At 36.1% G+C, this 26,425-nt stretch overlaps 1 protein-coding gene and 1 pseudogene across 10 annotated transcripts in view; both read right to left on the bottom strand.

The window, feature by feature from the left end:
* The window catches only part of RBL1 (RB transcriptional corepressor like 1), a 96,911-nt gene extending 70,782 nt beyond the window's left edge, over positions 1 to 26,129 (bottom strand). For 2 of the 10 annotated variants that reach the window (XM_077169309.1, XM_077169288.1), the window contains exons 1-7: positions 25,922 to 26,129; positions 21,558 to 21,691; positions 3,837 to 4,037; positions 3,391 to 3,455; positions 3,165 to 3,293; positions 2,888 to 3,048; positions 406 to 455 (exon numbers count right to left, since the gene is read on the bottom strand). In XM_077169309.1, coding sequence (XP_077025424.1) covers positions 406 to 455; positions 2,888 to 3,048; positions 3,165 to 3,293; positions 3,391 to 3,455; positions 3,837 to 4,037; positions 21,558 to 21,691; positions 25,922 to 26,077 — 896 coding nt within the window. In that variant the 5' untranslated portion in view covers positions 26,078 to 26,129. Of the gene's footprint in view, positions 1 to 405; positions 456 to 2,887; positions 3,049 to 3,164; positions 3,294 to 3,390; positions 3,456 to 3,836; positions 4,038 to 6,476; positions 6,508 to 17,325; positions 17,358 to 21,557; positions 21,692 to 22,849; positions 24,685 to 25,344; positions 25,820 to 25,921 lie in introns of those variants that run through there. The other 8 variants (XM_077169335.1, XM_077169343.1, XM_077169325.1 and 5 more) reach the window with 8 other exon arrangements.
* Positions 464 to 2,880, bottom strand: LOC143691207 (large ribosomal subunit protein uL6 pseudogene; annotated as a pseudogene).
* Positions 26,130 to 26,425: the final 296 nt, after the last annotated feature.

Here is a 26,425-nt window from a genome sequence, read left to right as displayed (position 1 = left end):
AATTCACATGTACAGCAAAAAATCATTTTCAGCAGTGAGTGAGAGAGAATATATACTTAATCTGAAAATTAGTCGTAATTGAGGAAAAGAAAATTACATCTGATCACTGGGGAAACAACAGTAACTTTCAAATATGTGCATTCTGAATTTGCCAACATTTGATTAATGAAAGTATATAAAATCAAATATAGAAATCATTGGGTCAGCTTATGAGTTTCTTAGAAGAGAAGTTGTTTCAAATATACTTAAAGCCAAGAAGGCTTGGTGACAATACCCATTCAAAGCCACTAAAGAAGAGGAAATCTGAACTTTAGAGGAGTTACCCTGATACAATGTTTCTCTTAATAAATTTCAGTGAATCATTAGCTGACAGCCTATAATATGCCAGATACCTTTAGTGCTTACCTATTATCAGTAAAACTGGAAAGGCCCAGGAGGCATTCTCCTTTTAAAATCTGGAAAAAAAATTCATTTGGGGAATTGTATATTATTATGACATATATATATATAACACATATAACATAATATAATTAAGCACATGACAACAAAGGAAAATGCTAAATTTAGTTCATTTTCACACTGGTAGCTGTTTTACACACACGCACACACACCAGAATTACTAAAGTACATATTTCAGACCAGTAAAACCTAAACAGTATGTAAAGAAATGTAAACAAAATGTAAATAAAATTAAAAATTTTAAAAGCATTTAAAGGTTTGAAAATAATTTTGAGGTAGTTTATGGCAGTGATTTCCAAAATTTAGTGTCATTAGAATCACTTATGGGAACTTGTTAAAAATGCAGATTCATAGACATCATCACCCATGATTCTGAATCAACAGGCCTGAGCTGAGGCAGCATATTTAACAAATTTCCACAAATGATTATAGCACAAGTTGTCCATTATTAAACTGCTGGTCTATGGATAAGGGCATTTATTGAATGATTACTACATATCAGGCAAACAAAAGATTCAAAGGGAATATAAGCTTCAGTCTTATATTCAGAAAACTACTCTGTTATCAGTATTTGCTGTGTACCCACAGTATAGTTAGATTACTATACATCAGGAGTAACAAATTCAGATGTCTTCAGAGGCCAGAACCCAACATATAAATGAAGACGGCAGAAAGCACACTTCCTATCCTAAAAAGAGGTGGCCATGATTTAGCTTGCCAGCAGTTATTCATGTAGAAATTCCAAACCAGTATTGCCATATCTTCTATTTTTTTTTTCCAAATTAACAGATGAATTTTATCATATCTTTAAAATCAAATAGGTTGGTATCTTGTTGTTTCCATTGCTGTACAATTCCTTAGAACCTACTCATCAGCCTGCTGAACTATTCCTTTTTCAGAGACATAGATACCATTAAAAATTTTTCTTATATCCTTATTTTTCACTGTTGTAGCTTGCTGAATCAAAGCAGCTGAATTTGATCAAGTTCAATGTCATTTCCTTGGAGAAATAACTCATTTTTCTGGGCTTGGGATACTAAACAGGTAAGACTTGGCTGCATCCAAACCCTCCGGATGTATTTGTCACCCAAGAAATTTATTTCATCCAGAGACCCACTCTCCTGAATGACAATGTTGATGGGGAAGGGAGCATACACAGATCTCACCTTGAAACGGAAGCCCAGTGTAACACCCTTGATCACGCTCTTTACATGACTACAGAGAGGGCGAATGTAGCCAGCTCCTTTCTATTTCCCCACCATTTGTTAACCTGAAGCCTCTTCTTTTTCTTCCCAAGTAGACTGAGTTCTATACCAATATGATGAAGTCCCTTCGCAGGGTTCCCCGGGGGCCCTTCACAATAACTGTGTAGCCCTTCAGCATGATATCAACATTTTCTGGAATGTTAACAATCTGGTTGCTGAGAATGGTCATCATTCTCGCAGTAGATGCAGCAAAAGAGAATGTGTGTGTCATATCTTCTGATTTTTAAAGCATTTTCATATAAAAGGTCTTGATAGAAATTTTAAAATGAACAAAATAATAATGAAATAAATAACACCCTACGCAGACTAAACAAAACATCTGTAGCCCATGGGCAGAGGGGACCATCATCCAAACCAGGATATTTTAAGGAGTGAAAGGAAGTGCTATTAATAATTATACCGTGACAATGGTCAAAACCCAAAAAATCCAGGCAAACCAGGATACATGGTTATTGTACTCAGGGGCTACTAGTATGCTGCCTCTGTAGAACACGATGAACATAATACCTGGGTTCCTTTAAAAGTTTACTTTACTAGAGATGTTCAACATACAGACAAGAAGCCATAATACATTTGAGGAAAGACAGTACTAAATCCAAAAGTTCGTGTAAGAAAAGAAGAAACCAGTTGGGGAAGATTTCAAGCTAAACGAAAAATCTTATGACATGTTAACAAGGGGGGGAACACAGTGATGACCTAAGCAAACCTCACCCTTTATCAAAGAGAAAGCTCAAGGACTATAGCAGATTTTCTTCTCTATTTGTATGCTATTAAAACTACAGTTATTATACATCATCCTACTTTTAGTAAACGACAGCAGTCATTCAATTTGTATCAGTATACATTAAGCTTTCTCTGATGTCCTAGTTTTCATAATTCTTTATAAGGCTTACTCTGACCTTCTGTTCATCATTCTTTATTAGTATCTCCTACAGCTGCCCCTGACAGTACATATAGTGGATCATATTCTTTAATATTTCTCAGCAGTGTTAGATTAAGCTCAGTGTCTCACATCACATAAAATCAGAGGACTTATAGCACCTATGAAACCTGGTAATTTTTATCCTGAGTCGTACAATTTTCAGAATTTGCTTAAAATGTTGCTTTTTCCTCTGAGGCAGCTACTAACCCCTAAACATCTCATTTAATTATAAGTACAGTACCTTCCTATCAAAGAGTTTTGAAATATATGGCTTAAAGTAGTGCTCCTTTATTCCTTTTGCTTCTACTAGAAGTCCATCGTGAAGTTCGCACAGTACAGCAATGATGCAGGGAGGCTCATCAGGAGCCCTAAATTCAGCAGTATGGAAATCAGCTGGTAAGCCTAGTTTGACAGAATATAAAGAGGATCAGAGAGGGAAAAAAAGCCTGGTCAATTTTTTTAACTCCTTTTCTAAAAAAGTATTCTCGGTTTTAAAAAATAAGTAAGGTCTTACTTACCTTTAAATGATGGATTTAGCAAATCTTGTCTATTTGGGCACATAATGGCATTGGCAAAAATCAGATCCAAGCAGCACAGAAGTAAATGATAAGAGTTTACTAAGTCGTCCCCAATCATACGAAAGTTACCTTTAGAACGAAAAAAAAAGACACAAAAAGCAGAAACTTCTCAAATAGCATCAAACGTCCACAGTAGAAATGCAAAATCCTTGAAGTGTCAGCTTACCCTTAGTATAAACAAACAGCGTCCAACAGAAATTAAAGAGATCCTTAGCACTGCAAGGAATTCTCCTAAAAAGGGGGGAGAATAAATTTTTATCTCTTTTTGCTTCCTAAATATCATTCCAAATTTTTCATTTAAATTGAAACAGCAAATAACAAATACCAAAATCAAAATTACACGTAAATTCCATTCAGGAAGGACACTTTATGGCTCATGCAATGGCTTTAAATAAATTAGCTTTTCAATCTATATAAACTAACCAGAACGTGGAAAAAATAAGTGAAAGTATTACTCTGAATTTTCAGATATGGCTAACTGTATAAGGATTTTTTTTTAATTTTAGCTTCTTTGCAGCTGGATGTGTCTAGTAAAAAGTAGACTTTAGAAAGCAAACTCTCTTAAGTTTGTATCATACTCTTTATCAATTAAATAAGAATTACAGGTCTCACCTCTGCTTCCTGCTTCGTGGTAACTTTGGTGGGTCTTCATATGGATTTTGAAATATATCTAAAAAAATTGGCTCAAATTTTTTGAAAATTACAGTAGATACCTCAAAATTTCTTTCTAGCCTTTCTATGCGTTCGCGAAATTCCTGTGACAGGTTTGACATGTCCATCCACTTCTTCATTTTACTGAAAAACTGTATTAAACTAAAAAAACAAAACAAAACAAAAAAAACAGGGAAAAAAGCAACTTTACAATTAGTTCATATAATGGATTGAAAAAGAATGTGATCAAAAAACATTCTCTTCATGACTTAAGAATCTTTATTTTAAAGTCTAATGTTATTTAAAAACCTCACTCCTAAGTGATATGAATTTACTTCGGTTGCTATGAACACCATGGGGATACAGATTTTCAATTAGTAGACATAAAGCATCTTCTACTATGGGGAGGGAATGAGCGTGGCTATTTACTTTATTCCCTACAGTACCTTGACAATGTTCTATATATAACCAAGAACGTAAATGTTCTTGAACATTTCAAGAACAGACTGATGGGTTCACAAAATTAGCTTAAAAATATATAGAAGTCTCCTAAATGATAGATTCAGGAAGTTGATCACAAAGCACCAGAATGTTACAATTTAGGAGTAAAATTCAACTGTATTGAGTTCCAAAATGTGGCTTCACTGTCAAAAATAAGCTAAAAAGTTAGTACATACCTAGATTACTTAACAGATTACTACACCTTTCTGGTAAATTCTTTATGTGTTCGTGTTAGTATGGTCTCAGACTGAATACTTGTGGTGTCAAAGCTCACTTTATTCAGAGTCTGGCACAACCTACAGAATAATAATTGTGGTGTTTTTAAATAAAGGTGATGGAAGACATCATTTAATTGCCAATAGTATTCAAACTCCTCATATACTATTTGAAATCTGAGCATTAATGAGTCTTTAAAAGATTCTTATCAATTAACAGCAAAGATTTTTTTTCTAGATTAAGGGTATTATTTTGGCTTCCAAATTATAGTCTCTTATAGATGACTTTTTTTTGGACGCTCAGCATGTGAAACCCTTTCGTTTGAGAAATTCCCTTAGTCTTGCTTCCCACTCGATAGATGAGCTTCAGTGGAAAGTTTGGGTGAAGGTATATAACCTTCAACAGTCAGGTGAAACTTGATCAGGTGAACCTTGATCATGTGCTTCATATTTTGATTCTGGAGCTGGTGATGGAGAGAAGTAAGGAAGTGGTAAATTCTTACAGAAGGAGCAGCAGCAATATTTGGCTTCTAAGGGCAAATACAGGCCAGGGATAGCACTGCTGTCCATGCAAGCTGTGCCCTTGCTAGATGGATCTTGTGGTATGTTTCTGGCTGTGCAGCCGGCCTCCTTTTGTTCCTGGCCATTTTCCAAGCCTAGTTTCTTAGGCCACTCTAAATATTTTGACAGTTACCACCAAGAATAACTCTCGTAACCTGGAGATCATTTAGCATTAGAGTGTTTGAAAAGGAAGAAATTATAAAGCATTGTTATTACTTAAACCATGACAGTGATCTTTAAAATTAAAATAAGAAGTAAACTTAAGAGTTTTCAAAACAATTCTGTTCATTAGGACTCCGTTATAAAGAAGAATATTTTATTCAAATTCAGCATATGAAAAGATGTTCAACATCATTAGCTGTCAAAAAATGGAAAATAGGGTGGGCCATGGTACCTCAGCAGGCTGAGTTTTCACCTGCCATGCTGGAGACCTGAGTTCGATTCCTGCCCATGATTAAAAAAAAAAGGAAAATAACACATGTTGGTGAAGATGCTGAGAAGTAGGAACCCCCCATGCATTGTTGATGGGAATGTAAAATGGTGCCGCCTCTGTGGGAAACAGTTCCTCAGAATGTTAAACATGCATTTACCATATGACCCACAAATCCCACTTCAAGGCATATATCCAAATAATTGAAGAGATCTAATTAGATATTTATACACTAGTGTTCACAGAAGCATTATTCCTAACAGCCGGACGGTGGAAGCAACCCAAGTGTCCATCAACAGATGGATAAACAAAGTGTGTACATACGTACAGTATAATATTCAGCCATTAGAAGAAATGAAGCCTCAATACATGCTATAATATGGATGAAACTGGAAGACATCACATTGAGCAAAATAAGCCAACCACGAAAGGACTAAATATCATGATCTTTCACATGAAATACTTAGGAGAGGTAAATTCATAGACACAAATATGCAGAATAGCGATCGCCAGGACGTGGTTATAGTTTCTGTTTGGGATGAGGAAAATGTTCTGAAAACAGATACTGGTGAGGGTTACACAATGCTGTCAGAAGCACTTAATGTCACAGTTTTGTACACTTAGAAAGATATGGGATTTATTTTGGGGGTGATGAAAATGTCCTAAAATTGACTGTGGTGATGGTTGCACAACTCTGTGAATATACTAAAAATCACTGAATTTTACACTTTAAATGGGTGAACTGTTCATTATCTGAATTAAATCTCAATAAGGCTGTTACAAAACGTACACAACACTACTTCAAAAGAGTACAATGAAATGTGCTAGAGTATTTTGTTCTCCTTTTCTAGAGGCAATTTGGCAATATGAATAAAAAGCCTTAAAAATGCTCACCTTTTCATTCAGAAATTGCTTTTATAAGACTCTGTAAAAAGCAGAAAGCAAAAAAGATGTATAAAGATGCAAAAATGTCTATACATTTAAACAAACATCTATGCATCTACACAAAGATACATATCACAATACTCTCTGTGTGAGGGTTTTTTCTGTATTATTTTTAACTAGGCAAAAATAATCTACAGTTACAAAATTTAAAACATACTAAACAATTTTTGTTTAAAGTCCTCATCTCCTACCTCCCAGGCTGTTGCCACTAAGGCAATCTCTGTCTCCTTAGTAACCAATTACACTGTTACTAGTTTACCTTTGCAGAACTATTTTAGGCATTTACAAAGATACATTTTTTTTCACTCTCAAATGATATCCTTACTTACTACACACTGCACCTTGCTTTTTTTTCCTCTTATACATCTTGGATTTGTTACTATTATATTTAATGTTTGCTTTTCTTTTAATCAAAACATATAAAACCCCTTCAATAATTTTAAGAGCTGCAGAATACTCTTTGTATAATGTACCATAGATTTACTTAGCCATTGGCTTCTATCCTCCATTTAACCTTTTTATTTTGAAATAACACTAAATTTATAGAGAAGCTGCAAAAATTATACAAGAACACCTATATTCCTTCACTAATATTCACAAAGTGTTAACATCTTTCTTTTTATCTTTCTATAATATATACATATAATTTTTCAGAGTCATTTGAGAATAAAGTACAGACACCATGCCCCTTTACTCTTAAATATGTTGGTTTCTATTTTCTGAGAAAAACAACATTCTCTTATATAATCACAATACCATTATTAAAATCAGAAAAATTTTTATAGATAAATATATGTATATTTAAATTTAAAATTCATTAATTGCCCCAATGTTTTTTTTGGGGGGGGGGAGTGTAGCAGTGCATGGTCCAGGAATCAAACCCAGGTCTCTGCTGGAAGGAGAGCATTCTACCACTGAACCACCCGTGCACCCCCAATATGTTCATTATAACAATTTTCTCCCTAAACCAGTAGCTTGCATTGTATTTAGTTGTCATTTCCTCTTAGTTTTCTTCAATCTGGAACAGTTCCTCAGATTTCTTTGTCTTTCTTGACACTGGCATTTTTAAAGAGGCAGGCCAGTTATTCAATTTTAAAAAATTTTTATTGTGGTAACATACAAACAACAAGACATTTTCCATTTTAACCACCTTCAAGTATACAATTGGGTGTTAATTACATTTACAATGCTGTGCTACCATCACATCACCATCCGTTAATGGTGGAAAAACTTTTCCATCACCCAAACAGAATCTAGGAGTACCCATTAATTGTTATATTAACTCCTCATTCCCCATCCTCACCCTGGTAACCTTTCTATTGCTATGAATTTGCATATTCCAGTTTCTGCATGCAAGACCACACAATATTTGCCTTTTTGTGTCCAGCTTATTTCACTCAACCTGATGTTTCAAAGTTCATCCATGCTGTAGCTCTATCAGAACTTAATTCCTTTTTACAGCTGAATGATATTTCACTGTGTATATATTACATTTTGTTCATCCATTTATCTGTTTATAACACTTGGGTTGCTTCCACCTTTTGGCTATTGTGAATAAAGCTGCTATGAACATTAATGTATAGATAACTGTTTGAGTCCCTGTTTTCAATTATTTTGGCTATGTAACTAGAAGTGGTATTGTTGGGCCATATGGTAATTATATATTTAACTTTCTGAGGAACTGCCAAACTGTTTTCTACAGTGGCAGAACTATTCTATATTTCCACCACCAACAAACAAGTGTCCCTATTTCTCAGCATACCTTCCAACACTTACTTTCCATTTTTAAAAAAAGTAATAGCCATTCTAGTGAGTGTAAAATAGTACCTCATTGTGCTTTTGATTTGCATTTCTCTAATGGCTAATGATGCTGAGTACCTTATCATGTGCTTATGGGCCATTTTTCTATCTCCTTAGAGAAATGTCTCTTCAAGTCCTGGCAAGCCAGTTATTTTGCAGTATGCCCCAAATTCGGATTTGTTTCATGCTTCCATCATTTTTATATTTGAGTTACGTATTCTGATAGAAGTGTTACATCAGTGATGTTGTATCCTTCTCAGAGGATCACATCCATTTGTACCATTATTGATGATCAGCTTTGCACTTTAGTTTAGGTGGTGTTTAACCAGGTTTTTCACCTTAAAGTTAGTATTTTCTCTTTGTAACTAAAAAGTGACTTTTAAGGAGATACTTTGCAATTATGTAAATATTCTGTTCCTAATAACCTTTTATCCATTAGTTCTAGTAGCAATTGGTGATTCTTGCCTGAATCAATTACTGTGGTGGATGCAAAATGGTGATACTGCTAACTCTATCATTCCTACCACATTTAAGGAAAGGCATTCTGTTCTCCCCAATTTATTATTAGTATAGATTTTATTCCATGAATTATAATCTATGATTGTCTGTATTAATTTTTTTATTAATTAAAAAAAATTAACAAAACATTTAGAAATCATTCCATTCTACATGTACAATCAGTAATTCTTAATATCATCACATAGATGCATATTCATCATTTCTTAGTACATTTGCATCGATTTAGAAAAAGAAATAAAAAGACAACAGAATAAGAATTAAAACGATAATAGAGAGGAAAAAAAAACCTATACCTCACATGCAGCTTCATTCAATGTTTTAACATAATTGCATTACAATTAGGTAGTATTGTGCTGTCCATTTCTGAGTTTTTATATCCAGTTCTGTTGCACAGTCTGTATCACTTCAGCTCCAATTACCCCTTCTCTTTTTTTTTTTTTTTAATTAACGGAAAAAAAGAAATTAACCCAGCATTTAGAATTCATACCATTCTACATATGCAATCAGTAATTCTTAACATCATCACATAGATGCATGATCATCGTTTCTTAATACATTTGCATCGGTTTAGAAGAACTAGCAACACAACCGAAAAAGATATAGAATGTTAATATAGAGAAAAAAATAAAAGTAATAATAGTAAAAAAAAAAAAAAAAAAAAAAAAACCTATAGCTCAGATGCAGCTTCATTCAGTGTTTTAACATGATTACTTTACTATTAGGTATTATTGTGCTGTCCATTTTTGAGTTTTTGTATCTAGTCCTGTTGCACAGTCTGTATCCCTTCAGCTCCAATTGCCCATTATCTTACCCTGTTTCTACGTTCTGCTGGACTCTGTTACCAATGACATATTCCAAATTTATTCTCGAATGTCCGTTCACATCAGTGGAACCATACAGTATTTGTCCTTTAGTTTTTGGCTAGACTCACTCAGCATAATGTTCTCTAGGTCCATCCATGTTATTACATGCTTCATAAGTTTATCCTGTCTTAAAGCTGCATAATATTCCATCGTATGTATATACCACAGTTTGTTTAGCCACTTTTCTGTTGATGGACATTTTGGCTGTTTCCATCTCTTTGCAATTGTAAATAATGCTGCTATAAACATTGGTGTGCAAATGTCCGTTTGTGTCTTTGCCCTTAAGTCCTTTGAGTAGATACCTAGCAATGGTATTGCTGGGTCGTATGGCAATTCTATATTCAGCTTTTTGAGGAACCGCCAAACTGCCTTCCACAGTGGTTGCACCATTTGACATTCCCAACAACAGTGGATAAGTGTGCCTCTTTCTCCGCATCCTCTCCAGCACTTGTCATTTTCTGTTTTGTTGATAATGGCCATTCTGGTGGGTGTGAGATGATATCTCATTGTGGTTTTGATTTGCATTTCTCTAATGGCCAGGGACATTGAGCATCTCTTCATGTGCCTTTTGGCCATTTGTATTTCCTCTTCTGATAGGTGTCTGTTCAAGTCTTTTTCCCATTTTGTAATCGGGTTGGCTGTCTTTTTGTTGTTGAGTTGAACAATCTCTTTATAAATTCTGGACACTAGACCTTTATCTGATATGTCATTTCCAAATATTGTCTCCCATTGTGTAGGCTGTCTTTCTACTTTCTTGATGAAGTTCTTTGATGCACAAAAGTGTTTAGTTTTGAGCGGCTCCCATTTATTTATTTCCTTCTTCAGTGTTCTTGCTTTAGGTTTAAGGTCCATAAAACCGCCTCCAGTTGTAAGATTCATAAGATATCTCCCAACATTTTCCTCTAACTGTTTTATGGTCTTAGACCTAATGTTTAGATCTTTGATCCATTTTGAGTTAACTTTTGTATAGGGCGTGAGACATGGGTCTTCTTTCATTCTTTTGCATATGGATATCCAGTTCTCCAGGCACCATTTATTGAAGAGACTGTTCTGCCCCAGGTGAGTTGGCTTGACTGCCTTATCAAAGATCAAATGTCCATAGATGAGAGGGTCTATATCTGAGCACTCTATTTGATTCCATTGGTCGATATATCTATCTTTATGCCAATACCATGCTGTTTTGACCACTGTGGCTTCATAATATGCCTTAAAGTCAGGCAGCGCCAGACCTCCAGCTTCGTTTTTTTCCTCAAGATGTTTTTAGCAATTCGGGGCACCCTGCCCTTCCAGATAAATTTGCTTATTGGTTTTTCTATTTCTGAAAAATAAGTTGTTGGGATTTTGATTGGTATTGCATTGAATCTGTAAATCAATTTAGGTAGGATTGACATCTTAACTATATGTCTTCCAATCCATGAACACGGTATGCTCTTCCATCTATTTAGGTCTTCTGTGATTTCTTTTAACAGTTTTTTGTAGTTTTCTTTATATAGGTTTTTTGTCTCTTTAGTTAAATTTATTCCTAGGTATTTTATTCTTTTAGTTGCAATTGTAAATGGGATTCGTTTCTTGATTTCCCCTTCAACTTGTTCATTACTAGTGTATAGAAATGCTACAGATTTTTGAATGTTGATCTTGTAACCTGCTACTTTGCTGTACTCATTTATTAGCTCTAGTAGTTTTGTTGTGGATTTTTCCGGGTTTTCAACGTATAGTATCATATTGTCTGCAAACAGTGATAGTTTTACTTCTTCCTTTCCAATTTTGATGCCTTGTATTTCTTTTTCTTGTCTAATTGCTCTGGCTAGAACCCCCAACACAATGTTGAATAATAGTGGTGATAGTGGACATCCTTGTCTTGTTCCTGATCTTAGGGGAAAAGTTTTCGATTTTTCCCCATTGAGGATGATATTAGCTGTGAGTTTTTCATATATTCCCTCTATCATTTTAAGGAAGTTCCCTTGTATTCCTATCCTTTGAAGTGTTTTCAACAGGAAAGGATGTTGAATCTTGTCAAATGCCTTCTCTGCATCAATTGAGATGATCATGTGATTTTTCTGCTTTGATTTGTTGATATGGTGTATTACATTAATTGATTTTCTTATGTTGAACCATCCTTGCATACCTGGGATGACTCCTACTTGGTCATGATGTATAATTCTTTTAATGTGTTGTTGGATACGATTTGCTAGATTTTATTGAGGATTTTTGCATCTATATTCATTAGAGAGATTGGTCTGTAGTTTTCTTTTTTTGTAATATCTTTGCCTGGTTTTGGTATGAGGGTGATGTTGGCTTCATAGAATGAATTAGGTAGTTTTCCCTCCACTTCGATTTTTTTGAAGAGTTTGAGGAGAGTTGGTACTAATTCTTTCTGGAATGTTTGGAGAATTCACATGTGAAGCCATCTGGTCCTGGGCTTTTCTTTTTAGGAAGCTTTTGAATGACTAATTCAATTTCTTTACTTGTGATTGGTTTGATGAGGTCATCTATTTCTTCTTGAGTCAAAGTTGGTTGTTTGTGTCTTTCCAGGAACCCGTCCATTTCATCTAAATTGTTGTATTTATTAGCGTAAAGTTGTTCATAGTATCCTGTCATTACCTCCTTTATTTCTGTGAGGTCAGTAGTTATGTCTCCTCTTCCATTTCTGATCTTATTTATTTGCATCCTCTCTCTTCTTCTTTTTGTCAATCTTGCTAAGGGCCCATCAATCTTATTGATTTTCTCATAGAACCAACTTCTGGTCTTATTGATTTTCTCTATTGTTTTCATGTTTTCAATTTCATTTATTTCTGCTCTGATCTTTGTTATTTCTTTCCTTTTGCTTGCTTTGGGATTAGTTTGCTGTTCTTTCTCCAGTTCTTCCAAGTGAACAGTTAATTCCTGCATTTTTGCCTTTTCTTCTTTTCTGATAAAGGCATTTAGGGCAATAAATTTCCCTCTTAGCACTGCCTTTGCTGCATCCCATAAGTTTTGATATGTTGTGCTTTCATTTTCATTCGCCTCGAGGTATTTACTAATTTCTCTTGCAATTTCTTCTTTGACCCACTCGTTGTTTAAGAGTGTGTTGTTGAGCCACCACGTATTTGTGAATTTTCTGGCACTCCGCCTATTATTGATTTCCAACTTCATTCCTTTATGATCTGAGAAAGTGTTGTGTATGATTTCAATCTTTTTAAATTTGTTAAGACTTGCTTTGTGACCCAGCATATGGTCTATCTTTGAGAATGATCCATGAGCACTTGAGAAAAAGGTGTATCCTGCTGTTGTGGGATGTAATGTCCTATAAATGTCTGTTAAGTCTAGCTCATTTATAGTAATATTCAGATTCTCTATTTCTTTATTGATCCTCTGTCTAGATGTTCTGTCCATTGATGAGAGTGGTGAATTGAAGTCTCCAACTATTATGGTATATGTGTCTATTTCCTTTTTCAGTGTTTGCAGTGTATTCCTCACGTATTTTGGGGCATTCTGGTTTGGTGCGTAAATATTTATGATTGTTATGTCTTCTTGTTTAATTGTTCCTTTTATTAGTATATAGTGTCCTTCTTTATCTCTTTTAACTGTTTTACATTTGAAGTCTAACTTGTTGGATATTAGTATAGCCACTCCTGCTATTTTCTGGTTGTTATTTGCATGAAATATCTTTTCGCAACCTTTCACTTTCAACCTATGTTTATCTTTGGGTCTAAGATGTGTTTCCTGTAGACAGCATATCGAAGGATCCTGTTTTTTAATCCATTCTGCCAGTCTATGTCTTTTGATTGGGAAATTCAGTCCATTAACTTTTAGTATTATTACTGTTTGGATAATATTTTCCTCTACCATTTTGCCTTTTGTATTATATATATCATATCTAACTTTCCTTCTTTCTACACTCTTCTCCATACCTCTCTCTTGTCTTTTCGTTTCTGACTCTAGTGCTCCCTTTAGTATTTCTTGCAGAGCTGGTCTCTTGGTCACAAATTCTCTCAGTGACTTTTTGTCTGAGAATGTTTTAATTTCTCCCTCATTTTTGAAGGACAATTTTGCTGGATATAGGAGTCTTGGTTGGCAGTTTTTCTCTTTTAGTAATTTAAATATATCATCCCACTGTCTTCTAGCCTCCATGGTTTCTGCTGAGAAATCTACACATAGTCTTATTGGGTTTCCCTTGTATGTGATGGATTGTTTTTCTCTTGCTGCTTTCAAGATCCTCTCTTTCTCTTTGACCTCTGACATTCTAACTAGTAAGTGTCTTGGAGAATGCCTATTTGGGTCTAATCTCTTTGGGGTGCGCTGCACTTCTTGGATCTGTAATTTTAGGTCTTTCATAAGAGTTGGGAAATTTTCAGTGATAATTTCTTCCATTAGTTTTTCTCCTCCTTTTCCCTTCTCTTCTCCTTCTGGGACACCCACAACACGTATATTTGTGCGCTTCATATTGTCCTTGAGTTCCCTGATACCCTGTTCAAAGTTTTCCATTCTTTTCCCGATAGTTTGTTTGTTTTTGGAATTCAGATGTTCCATCCTCCAAATCACTAATTCTATCTTCTGTCTCTTTGAATCTATCATTGTAGGTATCCATCGTTTTTTCCATCTTTTCTACTTTGTCCTTCACTTCCATAAGTTCTGTGATTTGTTTTTTCAGTTTTTCTATTTTTTCTTTATGTTCAGCCCATGTCTTCTTCATGTCCTCCCTCAATTTATCGATTTTGTTTTTGAAGAGGTTTTCCATTTCTGTTTGTATATTCAGCATTAGTTGTCAGCTCCTGTATCTCACTTGAACTATTGGTTTGTTCCTGTATTAATTTTGATGCTCATATTGTCACAAATGGTATACTTTTCAAGCCAGTGCCCTCCCCCCAACATTTTTTTTAGCTCTTCTTTTCTGCCATTATAAGCTGTTCTAGGCTTATCAGGGAAAATATTTCTACTCCAGCTTTGCAAGCAGCCATTTTTCTCCAATGAACCCTGGTGTGTATGGAATCAAAATCTCAGGATTACTTTACAGCAATTCCTTGCTACAGGAATGTCATTGCTTCTAGGCTTTTTTTTTTTTTTTTTTTTAACATGGACAGGCACCAGGAATGAACTCTATTTATTACCTTTGGATAAATGTTTACATTGTTTCTAGCCTTGTTATCACACACAAAAAAACTACTTTTGTAATGAGTGTTACTCTGCGTGAAGTTGTTACAAAATGAATGCTCACTGCTACCTACTAGGATTCCACACAGCTTTTCTCTTCTTTTTGAAAAGAGTCCTTTGTTTGCAGTGGTAGTTCATCTTATGGGATTTTTATCAGTATATTAAATATCTACTCCACTGTAGTATGACCATCCTTAAAATTATTTAAAAACTGAGCCACTAAACTCACCTTCTCCAATAACTCTTGTCCTCATATCTAAATAAAAATTTAAGCCTGACTTCACATTATTTGTTAATGACATCTGATAAAGATACTGTTATTTTTATTCTGAGGCCTGACAAATTGACGGTTCTTATATGGGAAAAGTCCTTGTCAGTGCCACAAAAATTAGTTTTGAGAAGCAATCAATAGTAAATAGAGCCTTAACCTTCCCTTTCCATATTATTCTGCGAAGACAAATATACTGTCTCTGTAGTAATAGAAGGGAGTAGTAGCATGAATAATTTCTGAAAGCTTATCATGCATGTAAATAACCCTTTATGGCAACTACCAAAAAATAACGGGCTTTACCCAACTCTGCAAGTGAAATCATTGCACCACCCCCCACCCCCACGTGGGTCATGACATCCAGGGGTCAAAGTTTCCCTGGTGACATGAGAGAGGACTCCCAGGGTTGAATCCAGACCTGGCACAGTGGGATCAACAACTACATCCTAACCAAAAGGGGGGAAAAGAAGTGTAATTAATAAAATATCAGTGGCAGAGAGAGTGCAAATAGAGTTGAGAGGCTATTCTGGAGGTTGCTCTTATGCAAGCTTCAGGTAGACCTTGCTACCTATTATAACCTGCAACCTCCAACCAGGACCATTCTAGCCAATCTTAAAGAACACCTAGGGTGATATATAAGATTCCACAAGGGTTCCACATACTAGAATAACTTTCCAGAAACCTACAACCTCCAGATGGGTCCCGGTTCAGATAAGTCCTGAAACCTAACCCAGCCTCTCCAGAACATCAGATAGTTCCATTTTTCTACCCCATATTAGTGACAGACTCTTCCAATATCAAAAATTTAGAATTACCATAGCCCAAACAACCCCAAAGAGAGGTATGGAAAGATCACAGTTGATGGTGGAATCATACATAGAAGATAGGACTTAAAAAATGAATATGAATGCTGAATCATTAAATTGATATATCTTCTAGTCTCCAGTATTTTAGAGCAGCTAGAAGTAAAACCTAAAATTGTGAAACTGTAACCTATGTCAGTCTGAAATATACAACTAATTGTGGTGTTGTGCTTTGCAATGTATAGCTTTTTTGTATGTGTTATTGTTCACAAAAAAAAAAAAAGAAAAAAAAGTCGATTGTGATGATAAAAAAGTATTTAAGCCCTCTAGCCTCCTAAATTCTGGGGCAGGTAGAAGCAAAAATATGAGAGGATTGTACGGTAGCCCATGACAAACTCTGGTATCTATCATGTAACCACTTTTTGAAGAGTACTTTGAAAGCTATGGCTTTTTTATTTCTTTGCTTTGTATTATGTTATACTATAGAATAAAAAAAGTTAAAAAAAAAAACTATAAAAAATAGAAAAAAAGATCTTTAAAAAAAGACAGATTTTGCAAGGGTAGCTCAGTGGTAGAATCCTTGCCTGCATGTGGGAGACCTGGAGCTCGAATCCCAAACCCTGCAACCCCCCCAAAAAGGATTTCATTCATAGTCAAGTTAATAAAAGTAAAAATTTTATAAAAGTTGGGTCTAGGAAATGGCATAGAAGCTCAGTATCAGAAAAGCATAGCATGGGTGTGTACATTACAGAACACTGTCATTAATATCTCTGGAAGTAGTTTCCATAGGTTAAGGAGTCTATAAAAGGGATGCAAAAGGATATGTTCCAAAGTAAAAGGATAGAGATGAGAAAGTGGCACATATTATTCCAACAGTGGTAAACTACTGAATTTTATTGGTACTCAAAAGATAAAAAGAAAATTACTTTGTAACAACATCAATGTTCCAATTAAAATGTATAAGTGAAATGAACTAAATTTCCATTCAGCTTTTATTATAATATGAAAATAATTACTGAATAAATGAAAAAGTCATCTTTTAAACTGAAAAAACTGATAAGTGGAAAAATCATCTCTCAATTTTAAAACAATGAGAAACACATCTTTACTAAAATGAATTAAAATTCAACTTGCACAACATATACCATTTTTAAAAATTACACTTAATAGCAAAATCCATTTTTAAACTGATACATTTTTTCAAGTTGGAAGTTGCTTTGGTGTTAACTATTCTGGCAAACTAAAGCTGAGTATAACTGCAGTTTTAAACAGAGACATATTAATACATATTTGTTTGCAGATACATGTATAATGCAGCATGGACTTAGGAGCCAAATTGTTTATATCTAAATATTGGCTCTGCCACTTACAAAGTACTTAACTCAGGGAAGTTATTTAACTTCTTTGTGACTCACTTTCTTCATCCAAAAATGAGACTGATGGGATACTGTGAAGATTAAATGAATACAGACACGTAAAACACTTAGCATTAATTAAGTGCGTGGTACATAAGTATTCAATAAAAAGATGCTAAATTTACTTGTGTATCCATAATCTATACTTATATTACTTTACAATATGGTTCATTAACAATAAGTGATGCTCATTTCCCAATATCTATAAAGATCTAAATAATCATGTAAAATTACATTTAAATTTGAAAACAGCTCAAAATATTATGAATCAAATCAAATAATATCATCTGCAATTATATTTATTTGTCTCAATCAGTGTGTTGATGCTTGTCAATTGCTTTTTCAGTAATTAGGTGTCTGGGTGGCTTAGAGCTATGTATCCCAGAAAAACATGTTCTTAAACTTAATCCATTCCTGTGGGTTGAACCCATTGTAACAAGTTCTCTTAATCAGGTTATTCAGTTAAGGTGCGACCCAAATTCATCAGGATGGGTCCAATTACTGGAGTCCTTCATAAGCTGAATGACATTCAGACACAGGGAGAAGGCAAGAGGGAAGAACCAGAAGCTGAAAGTCAAAGGAATCCGGAAAAGAAAAGGCAGCCAGGAGAAGCTACCATGTGCACTGCTATGTGACAGAAAAGCTAAGGATCAAGGACTGCCAACAGCCAGCCCCAGAACACAACAGTCTTCTGGGATAAACCCCTGCCTTGATATTACCTTGAATTTTTAGATCTCCTTGCATCAAAATCACAAACCAATAAATTTCTGTTGTTTAAGCCAATCCACTGCATGGTATTTAGGTAACTAAAACAGAGTCTGATATTAAAAAAAAAAAATCTGGAAAGCAATTTGAGAATATCAATCTATATTTAAAAAATAAGTACCTTTTGATCCATTACAACACTTTCAGGAATTTATCAAAAATAAATATTTTCAATGATGTTCACTTTTTGGTAGTGGCAAGACTGAATACAACCTAAACATCCATTGATAAGGAGCTGAGGAAATACATGAAACATACTTATATTCTAAATGTTCTGGAGTTTTTAAAAAATTAATGACAGAGCTATATGTGCTCATTTGGAAAGATTTCCAGAACATAAAGTAACAAAAGCAACTGCAGGACAATACATATAGTATGATATCATTTATGTTAAAAAAAAAAAAAAGCAATAAACAAAACACAGATTTACACATTTTGTATATAAAAATAGATTAATAGTAGTTAATTCTGGAGAGTGTAAAAGCGAGGGGGCGGGGGGGGGGAGAAATGAGACAAAATAAAGTGTCAATGGCTGAGAGATTTCAAACAGAGTTGAGAGGTGATCCTGAAGGTTATTCTTACGTATTAAGTAGATGTTAGGTTGGGGGAATAAGAGAGGGCTCTATGGCTGGAATCATGAAGTCACTCCAGATGGAGAGGTAAACCATTATACTCAAGGTCCTCGCCTAGCAAACATCTATTCATGGACATCTAACCACTTGCTGCTCAATCCGCTAGCATAATAATCCTTTGTTTAATGTGCCGCCCTTTTCATGTCATCACCTGACCCCTGCCCTAAAAACTGCACTCGCCAACGCCTGTGCGCCAACTCGCCTCACTCCCTCTTGGGTTCGGTGAGCTCTGCCCAGAGCGCAGCCAATAAAGCCCGATCATTTACGACCCTTTACAATCCTTGCGTCTACTTTCCTTTTTCTTAAATACCTCATATCTTAAAACCTTTCAGCAGATATCACCTTTTTAGTTAAGGTATATTGGAGAGGCTGGAGGGAAGTGCGTGAAAATGTAGAGCTATGTTCCAGTAACCATGTTTCTTGATGATGATTGTATAATGATAGAGCTTTAGCAATGTGACTGTGTGGCTGTGAAAACCTTGTGTGTGATGCTCCTTTTATCTATGGTATGGACAGATGTGTAAAACATGGATTAAAAATAAATAAATAATAGAGGTTAACAAATAAAAAATAGTGGTTAATTCTGGAGAGTGAAAAAAAGGAGGAGACACCTTTCTACTTTCAACTTTTCTCAATTATTTGAAATTTTTATCATGAGCATGTATTACTCTAAACATTTTTAAAGTTATAATTTCTTTTTTTGTTCAGTTTTTCCAACAACCTATCATTACAAAGATTTAAAAATTTGTATATGGTCAGCAATGAGAAACACTGACAGAAAATATCAGATTGTTTTATACTACAACAGATAAGGTTTTGTTCAATTAAAAAAAAACTATTTTAAACCCATCAATCTTTTTCTTTTACCCCCAGAGTTTAGGACTTCTAATTTGTCTCAAAATCACTGAAACAAAATTCAAGATAAAACATTCTGTTTTCCTTTACAACCCCTCAACACAAAAAACTATTTGTAGGAAAAAAATGGTTTTATACATGGGATAAAACGATATAAATTCAAAACTTACAGATAAGGGTTAGCTCTATAAATTATCTCTTTTAAAAAGTTTATATGAATATTTAGTCTAAACCAATAGGACTTCTCCCTTGAAATGTTATCTATATGTTATTTCCGAGTAGACTACAGTACTTATACTGTCTTAGAATGTCCTCAGAAGGCTCTGTCATTGATCAGGTAACAGAGTAAAAACCCCAGAGTTCTTTCTTTCAAATGGAAGACATAGACAGGAACAGAAGAAACTATTCAAATTTCATCTTCTTTCCTTGTGGCTTGTGGTCTCTTCCAACTCTGCTTCCTTGCCCTCCAAAGCCTCCCTGGCCTCTGCCACCACTAAATCACCCTCAGCCTCCTCTGCCACCAGCTCTGTAAACCTATCAATCTTGATTATATTTTCATTTTTATCATCATGGCAAGAAAAATTATCTATTAAAGTTTTTTAATCATCCTGACTTTACTTTTCTATAAACAAGAACCAAAATTGTTTGAGCTTTTTTTTTTTTTTAATTTAGTACTGAACTGAAACCTATTTACCATCCCTAGATAGTGCTTTAAAGTTTCTTCTTTTCTACTCTGGAAACACAGAGATAGCAGACACAATTATCCCCAACAGTTCTGTCCCAGGTGAAAATCAGAAACAGAAAACATTAGCACCTATCCAAACCTGGATCACTCCATTTATTTTGCTTCCTAAAGTCAAACAGTTCCATATGGTTGAAACTAGAGAAAGTAAAAGCAGTAGCTAAGACTCATACATTGCTTGTTAAGTGCAAGGGAAAAAAATTAAACAGTATAAAAATATGACAACTTGACCAGAAGATCAAAATTAACATCACCAGTGAGGGGCAGATGGCCATCATGCGCCTCCAGGTGTGATATCCTGAGAACACAATATCACTTTGGGGATTTCATCCAGAAATGTATAACCTGCATCTAATCATAAGGAAACATCAGAGAAATCTCAAAAGACAACAATCTATTTACGAAGTGGATGAGGTGGTGTGGACTATATTCTTCAAAATAGGAATGTCCACAAAGACAAAGAAAGGCTGTAGAAATGTTCTTGGTTAAAGGAAAAACTAAAGAGATATAAGTGAATACAATATTCGGTCTCAGATTAGAAATTGTAGTCAAAGAAAAAATATGCTATAAAAGACATAACTGGGGTGGGCCACAGTGGCTCAGCAGGCAGAATTCTCACCTGCCATGCCAGAGACCCACGTTTGATTCCTGGTGCCCGCCCATGAGAAAAAAAAAGACATTACTGGGTCAACTGGAAAAAAAAACCTAGAATATAGATGGTAGATTAGATACAATTATTTAAATAATGCTAGATTTGCTGAAGTTGATAACTTTTATTTAAGAAAACATAAATTGAAGTACTTGGGACAAAGGTCTATAACGTATGCTTTTACTTTGAAATGGCTGAGGAAAATATTATTTAAGAGAGAGTAATATCTTTAAGGGAGAAAGATCAAATGATAAAGCAATAGGTGAATCTAGATAAAGGGTATACGAATGCTCTTTGTATTTTTCTTATTTTTGCAATTTTTCTATAAGCTTGAAATTATTTCCAGATAAGAAAAAATTTGTATGAAAAAAATTTATAGCTAAAAAAGATCTAGCATAGAGGCCTCTGAATGAAGCCAGAATTGGGGGAAGTAAGGCAAAGGAAGAATGTGAGGAGTAGGAAAAGATGCACGTGTGATAAACTGAACCAGGATTGAATGAAATCAAATGATTTAAAATAAAGAAAAATCATATTCTAAAATTAAATTTATAATATATAAAACAACATTTGAAAAATCAAAATACTTTACCTTAATTTAGCTGAACGTAGTATTCTGGTAAGTGACACACAATTTCCTTCCATAACACCCCTTCCAACTGTGGGAATAATGCTTTTACGGCATGCAACATATAATGAACATGCCAACCAGTGTATAACTTCTCCCTGGCAGGCAAAAGACAAACAGCAAAATGGATATGCTATTATGTTAAAATACCTGAATTTTAGAGCCAGAAGAGCTCTTATTTTGTATAATTTTCCTTCCGGAGGTAAAGGCCAGGGAAGTAAAGATACCTACCCAAAATCACAAAGCTAAATTAGTTGTAGTGTTATAAAATTCCTTAGTCTTAGTCCTGTTTTCTTACAATATAACATGCTAAATCAGTATATTAATCTCTCACCTATCCCCCAAATCTAATATTCCTGAAAGAGTTCTCTTTAATTTTGCAGCCTTAGCTTTCTCAACTTTGACTTTGAGGATACTGAAGTTCCATTCCTTTCTACTATTTTAGTTTTATGCTTCTTTTTTAACTAGTTTGACAGAGAAAGAAAAGGGCACAGCATAAAAAAGACTATCATTTTTGTGAAGTAAAAATTGGGGGACTAATTTACCCCAAAACATGTTTAAAATAGAAAGTATGACTTTTCATCTTAGTAGATATCTTCTTCTTTTATTCAGAATATTGTGAAATTTTATGGCTATATTGAACATGCAATCTGCAATATATGTGTTCACAACTGAATAATTGCTGATGTTTGGTATGACCAAATTCAAGAGTGTGGGTGAGGCAGACATTTTTTATGCATGGTTCACAGTCTCTCTGCCACCCTGGTGGTCATCTGCAATCTCCTTCAGCTTTTTCCATCTCTTTTCCTGAAAAAAGTCTCTGGTAAAGAAGCATATTTGATCTGTTCATAAGGTAGGCTGGAAATGCTAGGAAATCAACATCCTGTGAGACTATTCTCAATCAAAGGGTGATAGGAAATGCTGGAAAATACTTCAGCTGCCTTGTCCCTTCAGGGAATATTAAGATGTATTCTACACAATCTTTGAAATAGTCCACAAGGGAATTGAGCCCCAGCTGCTCAAAGCATTAGCTCTTCTTTTTTTAACAAATTTTCCCTTCTACTCCCCTCCCAATCTCTGATCTGTTTTCTATATCCCCAAATTTGCGACTTTTAATTATCTAAGTGCTATCACACAATTTTTGTCCTTATGTGCCCTGCTTTTTTCACTGAGCATAATGTTCCTTCCATATTGCAGCATGCCTCATAATTTAATTTTTTCATAGGGCTAAATAATATTCCAATGTGTGAACATACCACATTTTGTTTGTTCATCCTGGACGCTTGGGTTGTTTCCATCTTTTGGTTTCTGTAAATAATGCTGCTAGAAACACTGGCATTCGGGTTATCTGTTTGAGATCCTGCTTTAGTTCTCTTTGGAAATACACCTAGAAGTGGAATTGCCAGATCATATGCTAACTCTATATTTAACTTTTTTGAGGAACTACCATATTGCTTTCTACAGTGGCTGCACCATTTTACATTCCTACCAACACACTAGAGTGCCAATTCCTCCACATCCTCTACAACACTTCTGATTGGTTTTTTTTTTTTCTAATAACCATCCTTTGTGGGTGTAAAGTGGTATCTCATTGTGGATTTGATTTGCATTTCCCTAATGCCTAATGATGTTGAGCCTCTTTTCATGTGCTTATTGGCTGTTTGAATATCTTCTTTGGATAAATGTCTAAGTCCTTCGCCCATTTTTAACTGGGTTGACATTGTGTTTTTGAGTAGTAGCTCTTTACATATTCTGGTATTAAGCCCTTATTCAATATGTGGTTTGAAACCATTTTCTCCCATTCTGTAGGTTGTCTTTTTACTTTCTTGATAATTTTCTTCAATGCACAAAAGCGAGTCTTAATTTCAATGCTACAATAAAGATGGCATTTGAGAATTCAACATTTAATTCTGTTTTAGATGTAAGATATCTCCAAGCTAGAATTATTTCATGACTTCATTGCAAAAACGTAGACAGATTTTAAGGATTAATAATTACAGACACAAATTTCATAGCACAGCACAATATTGTTCCTATTCACTGTTCTGCAGATCATTCTTAAGGCCAGACTCCAGAAGACTAAATATATTGATAAAAAAGATTTCTCGCAACAAATCAAAAAAAGGGGCAGGTAGAAATAAGTAACAAGTAATAAAACTGAGACCATCGAATGTTCATACCCTAAAATAATCAGGAAAAAATAAGTTTGTTCAAGGCCTCAGATGAGGCAGGGAAGCTTAAGGTTGAATAGTTTTGGAATTGTTTGGGAATAGCATCTACATATTACAGAGCCTTTGTGTACTGGATGAAAACATTTACTTAGTAAAACAGAGAATATATAAGTACTAGAATTATGCTTTGATTTTTTAGAATGAAGAGAAATATATACTATTATCTATAACTGGTGGGATATATGCTATAAAAGAGGAATTAAGATGTTATGGGAGAATATAGCATGGAGAATAATTTTCAATGGAAGTCAGGGAAGGCTTCACAGAGGGAGACTTAAAATTGATAAATGGTAAATCGCCAAAAATGTAACAGGGAGCTTGTCAAGTGGACTGGAAAATGATAGGAGACAGAGAGAAGAGCTCTTAGGAACAGCAGAAACATATGAAAATGTCTACTCCAAGTGCCTTTCACCAAAAACCTAAGGAAAAAAAAAAAGGGAAAACAGAACACTCTGGATAGAATAAACACCAACAAAATCTCGATATATGCACGTGAGCTTCCTAAATCAAACATTTAAGATGCCCTAATCAACTCTTCTTAATTGAAAATTTAGCTCTTCAACTTTCCTAGGGAAGGAGGGGTGAGGGAAAAAATTCCAGGCACAAAACTGGAAGCAAGCATGGCACATTAAAGGACAAGAAAGAGGTACTTAGTTTAATGCCTTGACCATAGTTGATACTCAGCAAATGTATATTTAATGAGATCAAACGAGGACCTGGGATATCAGATATGCTTTCTTAGGCTTTCAAAAGTCAATCTCTTCTCAATTAAGAGGTCATAATTCACATTATCCCTTACTTTTTCTTTCCTTAGCCTTCCAGGCATGCCACCCATGGACGCAGATCACTGTCCTTTACCGGATCCTAACCTGGCCCCACCCCCACCCCAGCCCAGCCCAGCCCACCCCTCCCCCTCCCTGTGGCATGGTGGGAGTTTCCCCACGCAGAGAGTTTCTGTCAGGTACTCTTTCCTCATATATAGACGTAGTATATTCTACACCAAATTTCCAACTCTAAAACAATTTCACTCACCTGGTGGCCTGTGTATGGGTCCACCTCCCTCGGATCATAAATGCCTTGAACATAAAACTACTAGAGCACTACGCTGAAATATATTCCATCACAATTCTTTCGCTACACTGGGCCCCAAAGTCTACGGGCTTACACTTGCCTGGGCTTCTTAATAGCTGAATGACCACAGCAAAATAATCCTCTGGTTCTTAACATTACCTGGAAAGTAGGTATAATAGTATCTTACCACATTCACAGGGCTGCTGCGAGGACTAAATGCAAGAACGCTTGGGGAAAATCTAATAACGATAGCTGAAATTCATCTTATACAAAGCCAAATACTGTGCTAAACATCAGGATAGTCTCATTTTCTCCTCCCACCAACCAAATGAGTTAGGAACTATTATTTCCACCTAGCAGAGGAGGAAGGGCCTGAGTGGCAAGTACTGAATGCACACTGGCTTTGAGCAAACTGCTGTACAGGGCAGGCTGCAAAGTGAGTAACCTACCCCTCCTCTCCAATGAGGCAGAAGGGTGGAGAGGTTAAATGGCTCAGACATCACTAACCATGTACCTCTCGACAAGTATTTAACTTCTTTGTGGTTCATCTTCCTCATCTATAAAACAGGGATCACAGAACGTGTGCAAAGGTTGTGACCGGAACTGAGATGACACATTTAAAGTGTGAGCAGTGTCCTGGCATGTTACTCATTTTGGTGTTTACCATGTTCCCATTTGCTTGTTTTAAGGCAGTACCAGGGCGTTGGTGGCGGTTGGCGAGGCTGAGGGAGGTCTGATCTGGAAGTCTGGGGAACCCCTGTTTGGCGCGTGACCTTGGACATGCCGCTCCTTTTCTAGGCTTCAGTTTCCCGCTTCAAAAATGGGTAGGGTGACCGATCTACATCCGCCCTTCCAGCTCTGCACTCCTCGGAGCCCGGCTGCGCAGCGACCCTTCTCGGTGGGGAAACTCCCACCACCCCACAGGGTAGGGGTTCGGGTGAGGCAGGGGCGGGGCGGGGGTGGGGCCTGGACGCTAGCCCGCTCCGCGGAGGGTCGGGTCCGGCTGCCCCACCTGCCGCCGCTCACCTCTAGGCTGTAGTTGCCCTGGATGGCGGTGAAGTCGTCCAGGGCTTCGGCCGCACTCCCCTCATCCAGGTTCAGCTCCTGGCACAAGGCCTGCAGCGCTTCCCGGGCCGCGGCGACCACCGCCGCCCCCTCAACGTGGGGCACGTCTTCGAACATCCCCTCAGCCCCGAGGACCGCGCGGCTCCAGGCCCCAGCTCCTTTCTCCCGCCCCAGCTCCTTTCTCCCACCCCGGCGCGCTACCCACAATCACCCGCGCCAAAGCGCGCGAAAATGGGCGACTTCGGAGCTTCTCTTCAGTCGTCTGCCTCCGCTGTTCTCCTAAAAGTCCTTTTCTCCTTTCGTGCTCCCAGCTTTCCCTTTCCGCAATTGTGATAAGAAGATGGACTAGGGATCCCGGAAAAACTTCTCCTAGCCCGTAAGGGGTCGCGGAGGTCCAGCCGGCAGGACGAATCGAGGCGGAGGGATCTGAGGCTCGCGCGCGGAGACTGCTGGACGCTGTAGTCC

The sequence above is a fragment of the Tamandua tetradactyla genome, chromosome 1 (assembly GCF_023851605.1).
Source record: "Tamandua tetradactyla isolate mTamTet1 chromosome 1, mTamTet1.pri, whole genome shotgun sequence".
Classification (NCBI taxonomy): Eukaryota; Metazoa; Chordata; class Mammalia; order Pilosa; family Myrmecophagidae; genus Tamandua; species Tamandua tetradactyla.
This window is presented reverse-complemented; position numbering and strand designations above follow the sequence as displayed.